Below are 16,780 nucleotides of genomic sequence, written 5' to 3'. Positions count from 1 at the left end.
TAGTCGGCCAGACCGCTCGTTAATTGACGGCAAATGTGATGCAGCGCCTGAGGTGTGGTGGAGGTGGTATCTCACAGGGAAGTCTTTCCCGAGCGCGCTATCCAATGCCGGCGATATCCCTCGACCTCTTCTCGTTCCTTCTCCTACTCACCATCATACATCATTTCTCTTTTTCGCTGCACGAATCCTCCCAGCAGCAGCATCACTGTGACTGATGCAGCGAGTGTTGCGCGTGCGACATGTAGTCGGCACTATCTCGCAGGGCGTGAAGTCCTTGCCTACGGCACCACACATCCGACGACAATTTGCATCCAGTCGGCAGCATCGGGCCCCGAAGCTGCGCAATGGAAATACCACCAGCCGGCCCGCCCAACAGGCGAAGGGCGTACCTGCTGAGCAGCCTGAGCCAGCTCCTTGGGTGAAAGAGGAGGGCAAGAAAAAGCCACTCGACTTCAAAAATCTGCCGCCGGGAACGGTCGGAGCTGCTCTGCTGCTAGGCGGCCTCGCATACTATCTGGGAGAACTCTTCGTGGCCGCCAACAAGCCATGCGACAACCCTCATATCGCCGAAATCTCTGAGCAAAAGGATGTTGCGGCGCGTTACGATGAGACAGCCGACAGCTTCGACAGCGAGGTTGGTATGTCCGAATGGTTGATGGGCATCAACAAGACTCGCGAGCAGCTAGCTGCAGGATGTCAAGGCCATGTTTTGGAGGTGAGCTGCGGCACTGGCAGAAATTTGGGCTACTACGATGTTTCCGTTGATGGAAGAATGGACAGTCTCACGCTGTTAGATCTCAGCGCCCCGATGATCGAAGTGTGCAAGAAGAAGTGGCAGGCCTTGTACTCGGAGTATAAGAAGCCAGGATGGTTCAGCAGCACCAGCGCCCTCAATCCTGATCTCAAGATCCGCTTTGCTACCGGCTCAGCTCTGGGCGAAATGCCATTGGCTCCGACTGATCAGCCGAAGAAGTACGATACGATCATTCAGACCATGGGGCTCTGCAGTACGGACAAGCCGAAAGAGTTGCTAGAGAATTTGGTAAAACACTTGGACACTAGCAATCCCGATGCCCGAATTCTGCTTCTGGAGCACGGAAGGAGCTATCGAGAGTGGATGAACAAGATCCTGGACAATTCTGCACAGAAGCATGCCGAGTTGCATGGCTGCTGGTACAATCGCGACATTGGTGCGATCGTGGAGCAGGCCGCGGAAAATACTGGTCTGGAGGTCTCACGCCAGCGCAGAAAGCATCTTGGAACGACATGGCTGTTTGAGCTGAAACCGAAGGTTGTGACGTCGAAGACAGCAATCACGAAGCCCATCTCGAAGTCTTCTGAGGCTTCAGACGAATCTTCGGATCAGCAGCAGTCTGGCGGCTGGCGCAGCTGGGTTGGACTCAAGTGAATGAGCTACGCCCGCTCGCTTTGCTATGAGCCCACGTCATTGGCATCTTCAGCGACGGTCTTCATCCTACATCCAGCACGGCAAGATGAGTGCATGGCGGTCCTCCCGCTGAAACCTCAGCCAATCCCCAATCACTTCCAACACGCCTTGCTCTTCCATAATCAGGTCAGTCACTTCCAATTCCACTTCAAAACAAACAACACCAGCCGTTCATGATGATAAAACCACACTCCAAAATATGTTTCAAGACGGGGCAGAGAGCCTCGCTCATTGTTGAGAGAAAGCTTTACTGATACGACGCGCACGATACGCGATCCTTGCTCACATCAGGCACGAAAGAGTTTAGATCTTGCTGACTGTGCTTAGTTGATAGTGGAATCGTACGTCCTGTGACGGAAACCCCGAAACACCGAAAGACAAGGCTCAAGGCGGTGGAGGATAACACAACATTGGCGGTGAATAAATATCGATGGCTGGGAAGATCTCTGTGCTCCTGCTTGTGCATCTGCATATGCAGGGGCTCTTAACTAGTCCTTGCACTTGATTCACATGCACACATGGGTTTGGTCATGCTTGTTTGGTCTGATTCATGAGAGAAGGTCGTGCAAGAACGACACAGATGTAGCTCTTATAGATGGTAGAACTTGACACAAAAACGGACTTCTTTCAATGCCTAAACGTCTCACCATCTCCGTTTTAAACTTCCTTACACAGCGTGCACAGGCAAGCCCAGCGCAAGATGCAGTACGTACGGTGGTGCAACGACAAAGGTCGCTAGTCACGCAGTGTAGCGCGATAGATATTCGCTGTCTCGAGAAATATAGGACAACTCCTCCGACATACCGCATGCAGTGAAGGATAGATGCGATATGATCGATGGAATTGATCTGTGCAGCTGTTCGAGACACATTGCCTCACAGCACCTACAAGTCATGGCAAAAGGGCGCACGACAGGCAAGGCATTGCGTTGCACATGGGAGATTGGGAGACAAGCAGAGAGGAGAGGAGAGGAGTGGGCAGAGGAGACCGGGAGTGAAACATCCACGCACAAGGTGTGTTTGTTAAGCATGAGTTGGCATTGGTGCACTACCCTAGCCATACTCACTACTTGCTTCTGCGTTTCATTGGCAAAGCTCATGCTTGCCGATGCCTTCGCAGACATCTAGCCACAATCTCTCACCCACTTGCTGGGCCTCTTGCTTCTCTCGCTCACGCTCAATTCTCTCGTGTGTCGTCAATCTTGGTCGAGCTCACTTTTTGTGTGAGGCTCATATGTGTGTGGGGTGCGCCTGGGGCTGGCTGTCTTCTGTTGCCAGCGCAAGCGCGCAATAAGTCTAGTAGTAACTCGTAACGCAATCCAATAGTAGTCGTGGCAGCCCAAGTGAGAAGCTCCGGATTGGGGTTGTTGAGTGAAACGCCGTAAAACACCGCGCCATGCAAAGTCTAAAAGCAAATAATGTCATCGTGGTGAGCCGCGTGGTTCTCGTAACGACTGGTGGGTATGGAGGAGGACCAGTGTGTCGATGAAGTAGGAGGCATCGGCCAGATGTGTCGAGGTCGGCATCAAACCTCGCGTTATAAGTATTGTTGGTACAAGAAAGACCGGGTATACTGGTACAGGATGCCGTTTGGTGAAGTCATTAGGTCTTGCGGAAGTCGGAGAGCACAGGGTAGATGAGCTCGAAGGCCTGGTAGATCTCTTCGCGGACCTTTGCTCCCGTAAGGACGATCTTGCCGGAGACGAAGATGAGAAGCACAATCTTCGGCTTCATCATGCGGTAGATCAGACCAGGGAAAAGCTCGGGCTCGTAAGATGAGAACATGTGATGGCGGCTGGCGAGACCCTCCAATCGAATGGGAAACTTGATGTCGCAAGAGCCAACAATGTTTTGAATCTTGAAGTCGGTGAATTTCCTGTTGCAGGTTAGCGGCGCTCATCGCAGCGGATGAGCATGTCGGATGACATACGCATTGAAGCCAAGCTTCTGAATGATGCGAGCGTACTTGCGGCTGGCAAGCTTGCTGTCATCTTCAGATTTGGCACCAGTGACGACCATCTTGCCGGAGGCGAAGATGAGAGCGGTCGTCTTTGGCTCGCGAATACGCATGATGACAGCGGCGAAACGCTTGGGATTGTACTCGGCATTACGCGCCTGTCAGGTGTGAGTTGCGACGTCGCATGAGGGGGTCAAATGTGCAGGCAGTCTTACGTGAAGCGCAATCGTCTTCAGATCCAGGCGGCAGTCCAGGTTCACCGTAGCGACAATGTTCTGCAGCGTTGGCACGATGCCACTAACACCCGTGGTCGCTTGCCCTGGCGTGGCGGCCGGCGTCGCGGGAGTCACCCCGTTGCCTTGCGCGGCATTTGCGCCCTGCTGTTGCCCATTCGCACCGTTCTTGCTCATTTGGCCAGCGTCGGAGGAGGGTGGAGTCAGGTGGCCGTTTGCGCCAGGGAATGACAGCGACGAGGGAGCGGTGAACTGCTTAGCCTCGGCCGCGGTGCTCGGGTGCGTCATGTACGCTGTGGACTCCATGATTGCGACGAGTCGGGTGGTGACGTCTTCGGTGGTGCTCGGGTCGCGCGGGTGTTGATGCGCGACAAGTGCGGAGAGTGCAGCGGTGCAGTGGTGTGTTTGCGGCGGTTCAGATCAGAGCAGACTAATCAAAGTGTCTGAGCTGATGCGCTCGCGGCGGTGAGGTCGGTCGGTTGGTATTAGAGGTGGCGAGGTGCCGTCCAGCAGAGCCTCGTCGCGATTGGCGGTGGTGATGGATGCGACGCGAAGGGTCGAGTTGATGGAGAGGTTGGTAGGTGGTCGCAGTGTTTACCGAGCTTGGCACTGGGTGACTGCGCGCCAATGATAGCGGGCGCAAGAATTTCAGGCTTGCGACGGCCAAAGAGTGAAGGCGCGACGGGGCAACGTGGCAGCAGCGGGCGGCAGGCAGCAACTGAAGAAAGTGAGTCTTGCGACGATGCGGAGATCGAGTGGTATTCAGTACGGCTGCTACGGAGGGACTCTGGATGGCACGGCGACGAGAGGAGGTGAGAGAGGAGCGGCAGCCGTTGCGCGGTCGTCGGACTTGGGTCGGGCCAAAAATTCCGCTCAAACTTGGGCTGGGGAAGAGGTCTGCTTAAGTAGTCGTCGCGCGGGCCCGCCCGTCACGCGCCAAGGCAGCAAAACTCGCTCCCCCATCCGCATCCGGCACTAGCGTCTTCCTCCTGAAAAGTCTCTGATTAGGCAGGGGGGCCCGCGTTTGCTTTCACTCACTCGGCCTGACGTGCGCATCTGCGAGCATCACGCATTCCCGTCGTCAAAGGGCATTGTCGTCTGCATCTTTGTCCATCTTCTGCTGTTGTCGTCAAAACATCGCCGTCGTCACAGTGCTACGCTGCTACACGCGTCACAGTACCGTGGGTCGTGCATCGGGCGGCGATGGAGATAAGCTTCCTGAGGCTGCTTGCATGGGACGAGACACCTCGCCTGAAGGCGATGACTCACGAAATTTCTGCATCATCCGCGCCACCACCACGACCGCCAACGCCCCGCCGCATACCAACAGCTGGCAATGCGACGTGCAACGGACAGCTGTCGACAGCAGCTGCAAACCGCGCACACGACCACTCGCGCTCGCCGACGCCGACGCCGACGCTTCACTTGTTTGCCCGCCGCTGCAGTGGCGCAAGGTGCCTTTCCGCCACAACAGCGGCAAACCGCGCGTCGCTGGGCCGACTCCGCGATTTCGTCGCACCTTGCGCCGTCTTGCATCAGCGACGCCCAGCAGAAAACCAGAGAAATTTTTTTTCTCTCCCGCGCGCTGACCGCACCGTTGCGTGCTTGTGCCACCATGCCCATGTCCACACGTGCTGGCCAAGCGCATGATTTCTGCCTTGCGTCCATCTCCGCACGCGATCATGTCCGCCTTGCGCTGATGCCAGATGGTGACAGCTGTTGTGGGGACTGCCACCGCGCTATCACATGCTGCCCACATTGACGCTAGCCGCTTATCGCTTCTCATTCGTCAACCACTTCGTACGGTCTTCAGCGCGGCCGCAAGCCGGACCACAAACCGTGGCCATACAGCGACTGCACAATGCTTTTCATGCAATGTGGCACGATGAATTTCTTCCACGATCGCCACCATCTTCGTCACACAGGCCATGCCGGCATGTTCTGGAATCTTGACACGCGTGATTGTACACTGATTTTCAGCCATTCTCGAATTTGCGTTTCGAATCGTGAAAGCTGGCCATAGGTTTCCGGATGTATACCACTTGTCCGCGACACCTCGCCCAAGGTTCCGAGTCAGATCCCATTCCTGTTCGGAAGAAGACCTGAGACCGCCTCATGCCTCAGTCGTCGGAACCGTGCAAAGCGCCGCGGACGTCCATTGATCAATTGCAGTCCAGCCGGTGACGGGGCGCTGAGAATGTGCAAAAACACGTAGGAGCTTATTAGGAGGTATATGCGACCTCCAGGCAAGAGCAGGTCCTCCAATCGAATCATGCCACCGAATTGCAACGTCAAATGCTGGCAACAAGGTTTGAACAGCTACCGTATGGTTCATCTCAGCGATTATGGCAGAGCACACAATTTTCGAAGCTCTCCAAACTTTCTACGCCCGATCAACTCCGGAGCTCCAGTCCTGCTTGCGCCACACAGCTACCTCTGGCATGCTGGATTCCGTAGGCAGCTCCAATACTGAGCAATTTCGGCGTGAAGTGCTGAATTTCATGTTCGATCTACTTCCTGCAATGGAGCTAGCAAAGCATCCGAGACGCACCAAGTCAAGCTTCTTAGCTCGACGCAGGTCGAAATCTGATCGCACGCAGCTGTGAACGATCTAACGCGTACGGCACTCCGATCTCACGCACATACGCTCATTCACTCGTGGCGGCTTGCGTGAATAACAGGAGCACGCGCAGACGACAAGGCCCTTGCAGATGGATTTGCATGTGATTGTGCACGTACCACCGGTATGGCCACACGCAGAATCGCAAGTTCCAAATCAACAAGAAGTAATTCGGGCATTAGAGGAATTCTCATGAGCGACTCAAGAACTCAGATTGCGTTGCGTGTTCTATTCCCTGCACACGATCGTTCCAGGTTCGATTAACTACCGGTACTGAACTCCAATGCAGACTTCAAGAGAATGTCTCCCCGAAGCACGAAAGCCGCCAGTACATCTCGGCAACGACTCCCACGCACTAAAAGACATACAGGTCCTCAAGAACTGCTGCCTTCTCCCACTCCGTCAACACCTGTCCCTCCAGCGCCGCTGAGAACCGCTTCATCGCCCAGTCCGTTTTCAAACAATACCCAAACACATCTCCCAACTCCCGAACGCTATCAGTGCCCAGAATCCGAGCAATCTGCGTCGCCGTGCAGCATCCAGCTCTCTTCATCTCCGCCGGTTCACCTTGAAAAGTCAAGTCGTCCGTGCTCTAGTCGAAATGCACCAAAGGCGTGAGAATATGTGGAGGCATGGCGAGTCCAGTCGAGAGAGCGCGAGGGATAGGCGTCGAAGAGCCGTAGAGACGCTTCTCGACGATGTCGAGATATGCTGCTCCTAGCTCCTCTCTGTCCAGCGGCAGACCCAACTCCTCCAGTTCTTCGAGCGTCATGCCGAACGGCAAATCGTCAAGATGATCGAAAAATTCCTCAATCGTATCAACTTGAGGCATCATAACCGTTCTGAGAAACGCAAAGTACACCGAACGTGTATTATTACCATCGATATCGTCGCTCAAAGTTGCCGTCAATTCAGGATAATATGTTTTGTTATGCGCGTGGAGAAAGAGGATCCCGATGTAGCCAAGCACGAAAGCAATTGCTGAAGACATGTGAGGATTTCCCGCTCCTTGTTCGGTGAGTTTGAATTTGGCCCATTGTGCTGCCGCGCTGTTGACTAACAGGGAGTTTTGTAAGGGGTGTTCCCAGACTCCTCGACCGATTAGGTATGAGAATATGAAGTCTCGGAGGTTCAGCTTGCAGGGGAAGTCGAATATTGGTTTGAGTTCGGAGGTGATTCTTGCTTCTTCTTGAGAACGGATGGGATCGAGTATGAGGACACGATTGCCCGGTTCGTCGATCACGTCTTGAATTTCTTTGCATATGCTGCGCGCGGCGCGTACTTCTTTGGTTGAGAGGTTCGACAGAACTTTTAGTTTCAATTCTGGGGGCAGATCGAGGAAGTTGGCAGGCACCACATTGTCGATATTCGAGTTCGTCATGGTGGAGGGGGAATCCTGCGTTGAGCAAGAGTCTGTTGGTTGGGATAGAATTTAGAAAACTGTGTTCGCTGTTCAATTTGGGTTGCTGTAGCTGTGTTATGATATGCTTGATAGTGTTCTGAAGGAGCTTATATTCCTCTGGAACGAATGCTGCACATGGTGAACAGCATCGTCGCAGGAATGGTCTGACCGTGTCTTTCCTTTTCTCTGAATCGCTCCCGACAGAAATGAGACGCATGTGCGTGCGACATTGCTGGAAGTGCGACATGGCTTTGATGTCAAACTTCCTTGAAAATAGCTCGCTCATGTCTCATCTTATAGTGCGTCGGGTTCTGCATCTGAACATCTTCACGACGACAGTTGTTGACGCCAAGAAAGTGAGAAGTCAAGAAATGTGTCTTGGAAAAACCGAAAATATTTTGTGAAAGGTACGTATTTGGCATTTCCTATGCACCCCATCTCCTGGCCTGCTCGGCTAGAAATCTCAGCAGACACCGGCAGGCACAGTAAAATCATCCGTGAAAACCCCACCCTCATTCCTCGCATTCTCGCCCAAACCTCTCTTAGCAAAAGCCCTCCAGATCAAACAAATGTTCTCCCCACGCGTCAGCGCACGATCGGCATCCAAAATCGCATTTCGCGCCTGAATAAAGCTTGGGTTGCAAGGCTGGAAAGCCAGAGCATCGAGCACAAGCTTCATGGCCAAGTACTTGCCGTCACGAGGGATTCCAGTCCTGGAGTCGAGCGAAGGCGTGAGATCGTTGGTGTTTCCGCGTGCGTCAACGAGGTTCCAGAAGAGCTCGTAGAGCATCGTGCACCAGACTGTGCCGTACTGGTGCACGCGGGTAAGAGAGTTGAGGGAGGAGTAAGTGTACGGGTTGGTTTCCATGTTGGTGGAGTAGACGAAGGCGCGGATACCGTTGGGACGTCCGGTGGCGTAGTCGCCGATGGGGTAGTTTGTGTTGCGTGTGTCGCGGCGGGTGGAGCGGATGGCGGTCGCGTAGAAGTCGGACCAACCTTCGCCCATGCCGCCGGATTCGAGAGTTGAGAGGCAGCGCGAGTTAGCTGGGCCACCGGTCATGCGGTTGGTGAGGCCGTGGGTGTATTCGTGGATGACGATGCCGGCTTCGAAGGAGCTGTCGCGGTTGGGAACGGTGGAGTTGAAGCGGTACATGCGCATGCGGCCTTGTTGCCCGTCGGGAGGTGTGGCGAAGTTGGCGTTGTTTACGCCGGAGCCGTCCTGGGTATTGAGGATGACAGAGTCGTCGCCCAGACCTCCGCGGCCGAAGTTGGAAGTCTGGAAGTTACCGGCAGCTTCAGTGAAGCCAAGGACGTAGAGTACATCGCGGAAGTAGTTGGAGGTGTAGAAGAGCTGAATCACGGAGGCTTCGATATACTCAGCTGGCTCCAGGGACTCACTGAATTCGGCGCGGTAGCGGTTCGAGCGGCCACCTTGAGGACGGGGCTCTTCAAGGAAATCTGCGTCGCCATCAGTGTTGGGCTGGGCGATGGCATTGTTGCCGCGAGTTTCCTGATAGGTCGTGAAGGCGTCCTGGTGCCAGCCGTTCGGACTTCCTCTGCGATCGCGTGGGTTGGTTTCAATCTGGCGCCGGTTGCCTCGTGGATCGTTAAGTGGCCACGGGAAGACTTGATAAGATTCGGCGTCGGCGATGTAGTCGGTGACGGCAAGGACAGCATTGTCGTTAGTCGCGTCAACGTAAGTTGTCAGCCAGGAATCTCCAACGTCGGTCTCGACACGCCAAGCTGAGACGAGCTCGCCTTCTGGTGTGCGGTAGTAGACCAATTGTCCGTCAGGTGGCGATTCGACAGCATCTCCTAGACCCTGGACAGTGAAAGAGCGAGCAGTCTCCTCGACCACAATCTCAGCTGCTGCAGGCTCGATTGGAAGGGCAAGAGTGTCAACGACAGTTTCGAGTACTGGCTGTGGCTCAATGACTTCTTCTGGGGCTGGAGCAGCTTCTGGAGTTGTTCCACTGAAGAAAGAATTTCCATACGAGAAGATGGTCCCATCAGAGCGGACCTATCGAAATATCAGCAAGTTGAATGGGAACCACTCAGTGTAAGTTTCTCGGAAGCTTACGTTGACATTGAAATCAGCATCGTCGATATCCAACCCGTTCAAAGTCTGCTTGAAATAGACATGTGTGATGCCACTAGCCGACGTCCAACTGTCTCCAACTCTTCTGAACTCGGCGTCGGGGAACTCGCTCCTCACAAGAGCTTCAGCAGCATCGACGGGGCTACCAGCGCGGGCGATCGAAGCCGCTGGCTCTCCATCCTCAGCCACGTATGTAGCTCTTTGTCGAGGTCGGAAGCGTTCCAAAGCATCGGCAGATTGACGTTTGTGCATGTGATGGGAGTGCTCCGCTTCGTGAGAGGTGAAGTCGTCGACAGGGTGAGCTACGGCATTGAGCACAAGAAAGCCTGATAAGGCTGTCAAGTGTGAGGTCCTCATGGCGGGCAACAAGAGACCGGGATGTGGATTTAGGCAGAGAAGGAGGCGCTCTTTGGCTGAAGTTTCGAACTTACCACATTTTGCGATAGGGCATGCATTTATATATACATGCTAGAGACGAGTCTCGCGGCTCAGCATCTCTGCTTCGCCTGCAAGGCGGGTCAAGAAGCCCAGAAGCGTGCCATTTCGGCCTGCGCATCCGTATTGCATTCGACCCCGCAGTCTTCTCGAAAGGTAGAACTAACGGGGCACGCGCGCAATTGGGCTATCAAGTTGATAGCGTGATGCTGCAAGAGATAAAAATTGAATGAAGCGTCTTGGACGTAGACTTTTTGCTTGGCGGCGGCACGGCATAATACCCTAAATAGTGTCGATGCAACGCTGTCTGCACGTACTATTGACAGTGAGAAGTTAGCGAAGGGAGAATTGTCAGATAGCGAGTTATTTCGGAGCGGTTGTAGGTGAAGTGGCATGCCGTTTGCGCTCAGCAGGTGTCACGAAAACGGCAGGAGACGAAAGCCACCAGGCCGTTATAGGCAGGCAGGAAGGCTCATTAGAGTCTTGGCGCAATGTCCAAGAAAAGTCCAAGACGCAGTCAAGATTGACGACTTCTCTGCAGCGTGAACGCAACGTGAGAATTAGCTCCTCCTTCCTCGTGTGAACACCTGATCGCCATGCGATACGATGGACCGGATGCCAGGGGTTCGCATGGACAAGGCCTTATCAGCAGCCACAAGGTCATGAGGCACTCCACTTGTTGATAGCGCGGCCGATCGCTATAGCACTCGCAGGATGTAGCTCGAAATGGTCAAGAGGGAAAGACGGAGAAGACGAGTTCTGATATCCTACGTGTGGTGAGTGTGGATTCAGCTACTGTTCGTTGACTTACAATGTATCTAATAAGCCGTCTGCAAGCTATCCATGTTGCTGTGCATGAATTCTGTCGCCTCCCTTCTGTGGATGATCACGAAGGTTGCTCGAGTGAGATGACGGAAGTCGTCTGAGTGCGCCTGTGGAATACTGTGCCTCGCCAGTCCGAGCTGAATAGACGCAGCACGCAATGCTTGCATTCGCTCAATCGAGCCCGTTCAGCACCGCCTCTGCTGCTCCGTACGCCGTACTCTCGGCATGCTCTTCCGCCTTCTTACGGCGAAACTCTTCGAGGTACTCGGCAGCCTTTTCGCCAGAGATCTCGGTGAAGTTGCTGTTCTTCGTGGCACTGCCTGTGCTTTTCTTCCTCCGTGAGTTCGTCTTCGCTGCGCCGAGTGTGGGAAACGCCTCTTGGTCTGCCACGTCCAAGTGCTTGGGTTGCGACTTCGGCAGACTTTGCTTGCGTTGCTGCGGCTCGTTTGTCACCGTGCTGTCCATGTCCTTGTGTCGCTTTCCTCTAGTGCCATGACGCTTCTTCTTCTGCGCCAGCACCGCTTCCTCGTCTTCATGCACGAGCTTATTGTTCTCGAGGATTTCCAGGTGGCGTTGCTCCAACTCCTTCTCATCCTCTCCAGGCTCGATCAGCTTATCGAACAAGTCGCCCTCCTGAGACGGCTGCCCGTGTGGACCTTGCCCTACGCTCATGAGTATGCGATAGGCACGTCGAAACTCATCGCGAATAGCCACAATGCCGTTGTGCGTAACAGTTCGGGCGACATTGTGGCTAAGCTCAAATGGGTCTTCGATGCAGAAGAGGTAGCGATGCTGGATCTTCTTGCCTTCGCCTTCTTCGGTAGTGGCCTTGACCCAGCCCTTGGCTTCCTTCGTCATGATCCCGCCAGGAGTGCGAAGGGAAAGTACTTGCTGTGTCCACCGGAACTGAGGTCCATTGCCCATCGAGGAATAGTACTGGAAAAAGCCGGCAAGTAAGGAACCCAGAGATTCAGTATTGGAACTCATTTGACCACTATGCAAAGCGGCTTCGATCTCTTGCTCGTTGCGCCAAAAGTCAACAACCCAGCCATCAACTTCGGTCCTGGAATAACCAGGCGGTGCACAATTGGGACTCGGGCGCCAGGGCATCTGAAGGTTCGGCAGAACGGGCGGCTGAACCACATTCACGAGATAGTGCAAAACCATCAGCACGTAGCCATAACTAGATAGCGTGCCCGAGTAGGAGCTGTTGATCTTGCGTAGCTTAGCGAAAGACTTGACGAAAAGTACCATAGGTCGGACGCGTGAGTCGCATTTCGAGTAGCAGCGCAGCATCTGAGTATTGTGAAGGCCGAGGGGATTGAAGAAGTTGATATCGCATTGAATGCCAATACCGTCTTTTGGGAAATCGAGTGGTCCTGCCTTTCGCTCTCGTGTCCACGATTTCTGCTGCTCACGCCTAGCTTGGGCGAGTTGTTGTTGTCCATTAGTGTTCTCGTCAACGGTGGCAGTTGCAGTAATGCTAGCCGCCTGCTTTTGTACAGTTGCTTCATCGCCGTTAGTAGTGACGGCCTCGACCGTCACCTGGGCTGTCACCAGTTGCGCATTTTCCGCGCCGCCTTGGACAGTTTTTGCTGCGCCGTCGATAGCCCGGGTAATGTCGTCTTCCGCGGCTTCATCCTCCTCTTTGTGAAGATGCGGATATTTCTTCTCATTAGGGAGAAAATCCCACTTCTCTCTTTCTATGCGAAGCTTGTCAAGCAGACTCTCGCCTGGATCCTGACAGATCTTGATGATTGGCACACGGGTACGCGTCAGCAGACGTGCGCCAAAGCCGACCTTGAGGAGCTCTTTCTCAAGTGAGCGGGGCAGATCGTCCTCGAACATAGAGAAGACAGCTTCCGTAGAGTTGGGATCTTGCACGACTATAGCCAGATCCATATCGGAACCGGCGCTGGCGAAACCAGACTGGAAGCTGCCGAAGCATTCGAGCGATATTTTGGGTAGACGAGGATTGGCCGTGCACACATTGTCGCAGACGCGCTGTAGCGCTACGCGAAACTGCTCCTTCTCATCGCGCTCAGACTGACTCATTTCTACACTGGGCACCTCTCTGCTTGCCAGGTCGTCTAGATACTTCGCTTGTCTCTGGCGCAAGATGTCCCTGGTGGTGAAGTTTGACTGCGTCTGACGGGCGTTCGGGTCGTAGAGATTACGCGCGCCTTGCTGTGGTCGAGTCTGGGACTGCACCGGGCCACCACGTTGGAAAGCATCTGGATCTAGTTGAATCTGCTGGTTGCGCTGCTGACGAGGCGCGCCGTTACCTCTTCCGTTGCCACGTTGATTGCTTGGAGGCCCATGAAATCCTCCCCGAGTCTGGCGGAACCCTGGCGGCGGTGGTGGAGCTGGTACAGGCGCCATATGTTGTGCAAGATGCTCTGGTGGCGGAGCATGGCGTAAATGGGGCGGCAGGAATCCCGGAGGTGGCATCGGCGGACTTGGCGAAGCCATAGGCGGGGGAAACATTGAGTGGCCAGACATCGGACGAGGGAATCCGTGGCTCGACGGAGAGCTTGGTCCAGAACTGCCACTGCCGCTCATGAGTCGTTGATGATGGAAGCTGCCGTTTTGCGGCGGTGGTGGATACTGAGGCCCGTAACCTGGCGGAGCCATTGGAGGAAGGCGCACTCGTGGCCTCGAGTCGTTCGGGACATCGTCTGGGACCGATCCGTTGAGCAGAATCATTCTGCGAAGCCTATCCTCCAAGCTGTTGGCATCCTGCTGAGGCGTGGATGAGTCCATGTTTACGGCTGTCTTAGCTCGAGGCGCTTGAGATGCTGATCAGCCTAAGAGCTGAACCATGCGCGCTTGGTGATGGATGGAGTCGTAAAGGGTTTCTTAGTCCATCGCGGAGGACGAGATTGCTTCCAGCAAACGGCGCAGCTCGACCGCCAAAACCGACTCAGGCACCTCCGCCTCCGCCTCCTTCATCGAACTGCGTTGTGAGTTGTCGAGGGCAAGCGGGCCAGACAGAAGGCAGAAGTGACGACAGCCAGGCTCGGCTAGCGCGAGTGCACGTGCTCGGTCGGCGGCAGCCTTCCGTGACGTGCCCGGGGACTGGAGCTTGCGAACAATGACCAGCGCGCAACAATAGACGCGACGTCCATCGCCTGCATTCCTCTCCCGCTGCGCAGCGCCTGAAAGACAACCCCATCGCCGCCGTTCTCTCACACCGCCTCACCACCCTCCCGTACATGACCTCGCCCTGTCCTTCCTCCGCGAGTTGCTGCCAACCCGCCGCTCACTGCAACCATCAACCATGAGCAACTCGCCCGCGCAGCCGCCTTCGGGCCCCAATTCGGTCACGCCCAACACAGGCGGACCAGCTGCGCCTCTCGTTCGCAAGCGTCCTGCTGTCAATATCTTCAACAATGCTTCAAAGAAGAAGCCCGTGCGAAAGCCAGCACCTACAGGCCAGAAGGCCGCGGCAACGACGACCGCGACGCATGCCACCAATGGACCGCATCCCTCTTCACACCACCAGCCGATGAATGGCATTGTCAGAACTGGACAGACGACGGCGCCAGCGAACGACGAGCCGGATCCCAGCACCTACGCCGAATATCCCATCACTATCACCAAAAGTCAGCTTACCCAAGGTTTGCGATACCATGCCATGAAGCTTCAGAGTAAGCTGGACGCGACCGGCAAGCCTATCGAGGTAGACCCATACGATGAGGACCAGTTTCCCCGTCCAGCGCGCCTGCATCGTCGGTTCGCGCGCGACAAGATGGAGTCGTTCGAGCAGTCAGAAGTGGGTTCCGGCGTGGATGACAAGGAGCGCGAGTTGATGAGCATTCGTCGCGCGGAGCGTCAGGCCGAGCGCGAGGAGAATCAGAAATTGATCGCACCAACGGGAGGTGATTCGAACAAGCCCACGAAGAAGAAGCCATTGAAGAAGGTCGAAGAGGGCAGGGACGAGAGCAACCCAGTCCGTCAGAAGCGCTCGCAATTGCGCTATGAGGAAGCGCGACCATGGCACCTGGAGGACTACGAGGGCAAGAATGTGTGGGTGGGCACGTATGAACAAGCGCTTTCGGAGCGGAGTATAATGCTTGTCGTGAGCAATGAAGGCACATTTGAGATGGTTCCTGTGGAGAAGTGGTACAGGTTTCAGCAAGCAAACAAGGTCAATGCCATGGACTCGGAACAGGTCGAGAAATTTATGACCGCAAAGCATACGCCTGGCCGATGGGCACTCGGAACGCAGGCAGCCACCGAGCAGCTCAAGAAAGAGGCACTGAAGAAACGCATAGAGGCTATCAGAAGCGCTGGAGGTGATTTTGATGCCGAACGAGACACGCTGGACATGGACTACAAAGACGAGTTTCAAGACGATGACGAGGGAATGCTCTTCCAAGCTGACGACGGCGAGGATGCTGGTGAAATCGAGCGCCGAATCTATTTGGAGATGCGTAACGCTGGACTGGGGGGCACTGGAGTGAAGAACGAAAATATAGATGTGGAGGCGGAGCAACATCGCGAGCAGATTATGCGACTGGAAGAAAAGAAGAAATCAAAGAAATTGCGAAAGCAGCTTCGAAAACGAGAGCACCAGGGCCAGTACAGCGATGACTCAGACGACGACCCGTATGCATCCTCAAGCGATTCTATGGACTCTGAAGAGGAGGCAGAGGAAGAAAAGCGAAAAGCGGAGGAGGCGAAGAAGGCCGTTGCCAACGGCGACAAGTCCGGGGCCTCGACAAAAGGCACTAACACACCTACTGGTAGACCTGAAAAGCGCGATCCAGCACGACTGGGAGCGAACCTCAAACGACCTGGCTCACCCGACAACTCAGATCTCAGTGGGAACGAGTCCTCTCGGAAGAAAGTCAAGAGCATTAATGGACGTGCTGTCTCTGCAGCTCCGAGTGCCGCTCGCGCATCTTCGGCAGATGCATCGAGAGCCAAAGTGCCTCGTGCAGGTGGTTCGGGGTCTGGTAGTGACACCGACACTTCTCGTACTGGCCGCATCAAGCTCAAGCTGAAGAACAGCCCGCCCGGATCGCCCTCGACTGCCACACCCGGCGGCTCACGGGCTGGTTCGCCGGCAGCGAGCGGAACGGCAACTCCCAATGGCAGCACACCTTTCCCGACTCTAGAGGAGGTACGCGCTTCTATCCCTACAACTGGAATTGCTATGAAAACACTTGTTTCCAAGTTTAAGAGCAGAGTGGGGACCCGCACGGCGGATTTCATTCAGCTGGTCAAGAAGGCTGGACAGTTGTCTAAGGATCCAACAAAAGCCGGCCTTATCGAGCTCAAGCCAGGAGCTTAGGAAGTGAAGCGTTATGCTTTCAATTGGCAGAGCTTCGAGACTCGACACTGATTATTGAAGGAGCCTTCTGAGTGATACTGAATCGCTCGAGGGTCTGCTGTCGGGTCTGTTAAGGCGACTCCGACAAGTGTCATCGTGCAGAAATTGTGACACCCTGCTGTTGACATATTGTTTGCAGCCACATTCTGCATTCGAGCTCGAGCGGAATGGTCACACCAGTCAAGCTACCGAGACTTCAGCGGTCTGATGCACCCACATCGTGTGACCCTTGAGCTTGAACCTCCTCATGTACTATGCGTAGGTAGACCTCATACGAAAATGGGAAACCAGAAAGGGAATGAATATGTGCGATTACGCTACGTGTACTCCAGTATTTGCTTCACTCCTCTGTTTGCATTCCCTTATGATCCTATCATGCGAACACTACCCGCCATCGTACCTGTTGACGAAGCTACAGAAGGTTCG

General features: G+C 54.8%; 6 protein-coding genes across 6 annotated transcripts; 2 read left to right on the top strand and 4 right to left on the bottom strand.

The window, feature by feature from the left end:
• Window positions 1-214: 214 nt before the first annotated feature.
• CKM354_000086800 (uncharacterized protein) lies at window positions 215-1,408 on the top strand (the record flags this gene model as incomplete). Its single annotated transcript, XM_044795974.1, has 1 exon — window positions 215-1,408. One exon carries the CDS (start codon window positions 215-217, stop codon window positions 1,406-1,408), a length of 1,194 nt encoding a protein of 397 aa, XP_044651909.1.
• Window positions 1,409-3,048: 1,640 nt separating this feature from the next.
• CKM354_000086700 (TATA-binding protein) lies at window positions 3,049-3,942 on the bottom strand (the record flags this gene model as incomplete). Its single annotated transcript, XM_044795973.1, has 3 exons — window positions 3,049-3,322; window positions 3,377-3,561; window positions 3,619-3,942. 3 exons carry the CDS (start codon window positions 3,940-3,942, stop codon window positions 3,049-3,051), a joined length of 783 nt encoding a protein of 260 aa, XP_044651908.1.
• Window positions 3,943-6,611: 2,669 nt separating this feature from the next.
• CKM354_000086600 (uncharacterized protein) lies at window positions 6,612-7,637 on the bottom strand (the record flags this gene model as incomplete). Its single annotated transcript, XM_044795972.1, has 3 exons — window positions 6,612-6,776; window positions 6,864-7,078; window positions 7,136-7,637. 3 exons carry the CDS (start codon window positions 7,635-7,637, stop codon window positions 6,612-6,614), a joined length of 882 nt encoding a protein of 293 aa, XP_044651907.1.
• A 484-nt stretch (window positions 7,638-8,121) lies between these two features.
• On the bottom strand, window positions 8,122-10,113 carry CKM354_000086500 (uncharacterized protein; the record flags this gene model as incomplete). The annotated part of the gene is made up of 2 exons (XM_044795971.1): window positions 8,122-9,678; window positions 9,739-10,113. The coding sequence occupies 2 exons, from the start codon at window positions 10,111-10,113 to the stop codon at window positions 8,122-8,124; spliced, it is 1,932 nt and encodes a 643-aa protein (XP_044651906.1).
• A 1,074-nt stretch (window positions 10,114-11,187) lies between these two features.
• CKM354_000086400 (uncharacterized protein) lies at window positions 11,188-13,779 on the bottom strand (the record flags this gene model as incomplete). The annotated part of the gene is made up of 1 exon (XM_044795970.1): window positions 11,188-13,779. The coding sequence occupies one exon, from the start codon at window positions 13,777-13,779 to the stop codon at window positions 11,188-11,190; it is 2,592 nt and encodes an 863-aa protein (XP_044651905.1).
• A 517-nt stretch (window positions 13,780-14,296) lies between these two features.
• On the top strand, window positions 14,297-16,315 carry CKM354_000086300 (transcription factor IIF subunit TFG1; the record flags this gene model as incomplete). Its single annotated transcript, XM_044795969.1, has 1 exon — window positions 14,297-16,315. The coding sequence occupies one exon, from the start codon at window positions 14,297-14,299 to the stop codon at window positions 16,313-16,315; it is 2,019 nt and encodes a 672-aa protein (XP_044651904.1).
• Between the last annotated feature and the right edge of the window lie 465 nt (window positions 16,316-16,780).

This window comes from Cercospora kikuchii (genome assembly GCF_019650295.1).
Source record: "Cercospora kikuchii DNA, contig_00001, whole genome shotgun sequence".
NCBI classification, from domain to species: domain Eukaryota; kingdom Fungi; phylum Ascomycota; class Dothideomycetes; order Mycosphaerellales; family Mycosphaerellaceae; genus Cercospora; species Cercospora kikuchii.
This window is presented reverse-complemented; position numbering and strand designations above follow the sequence as displayed.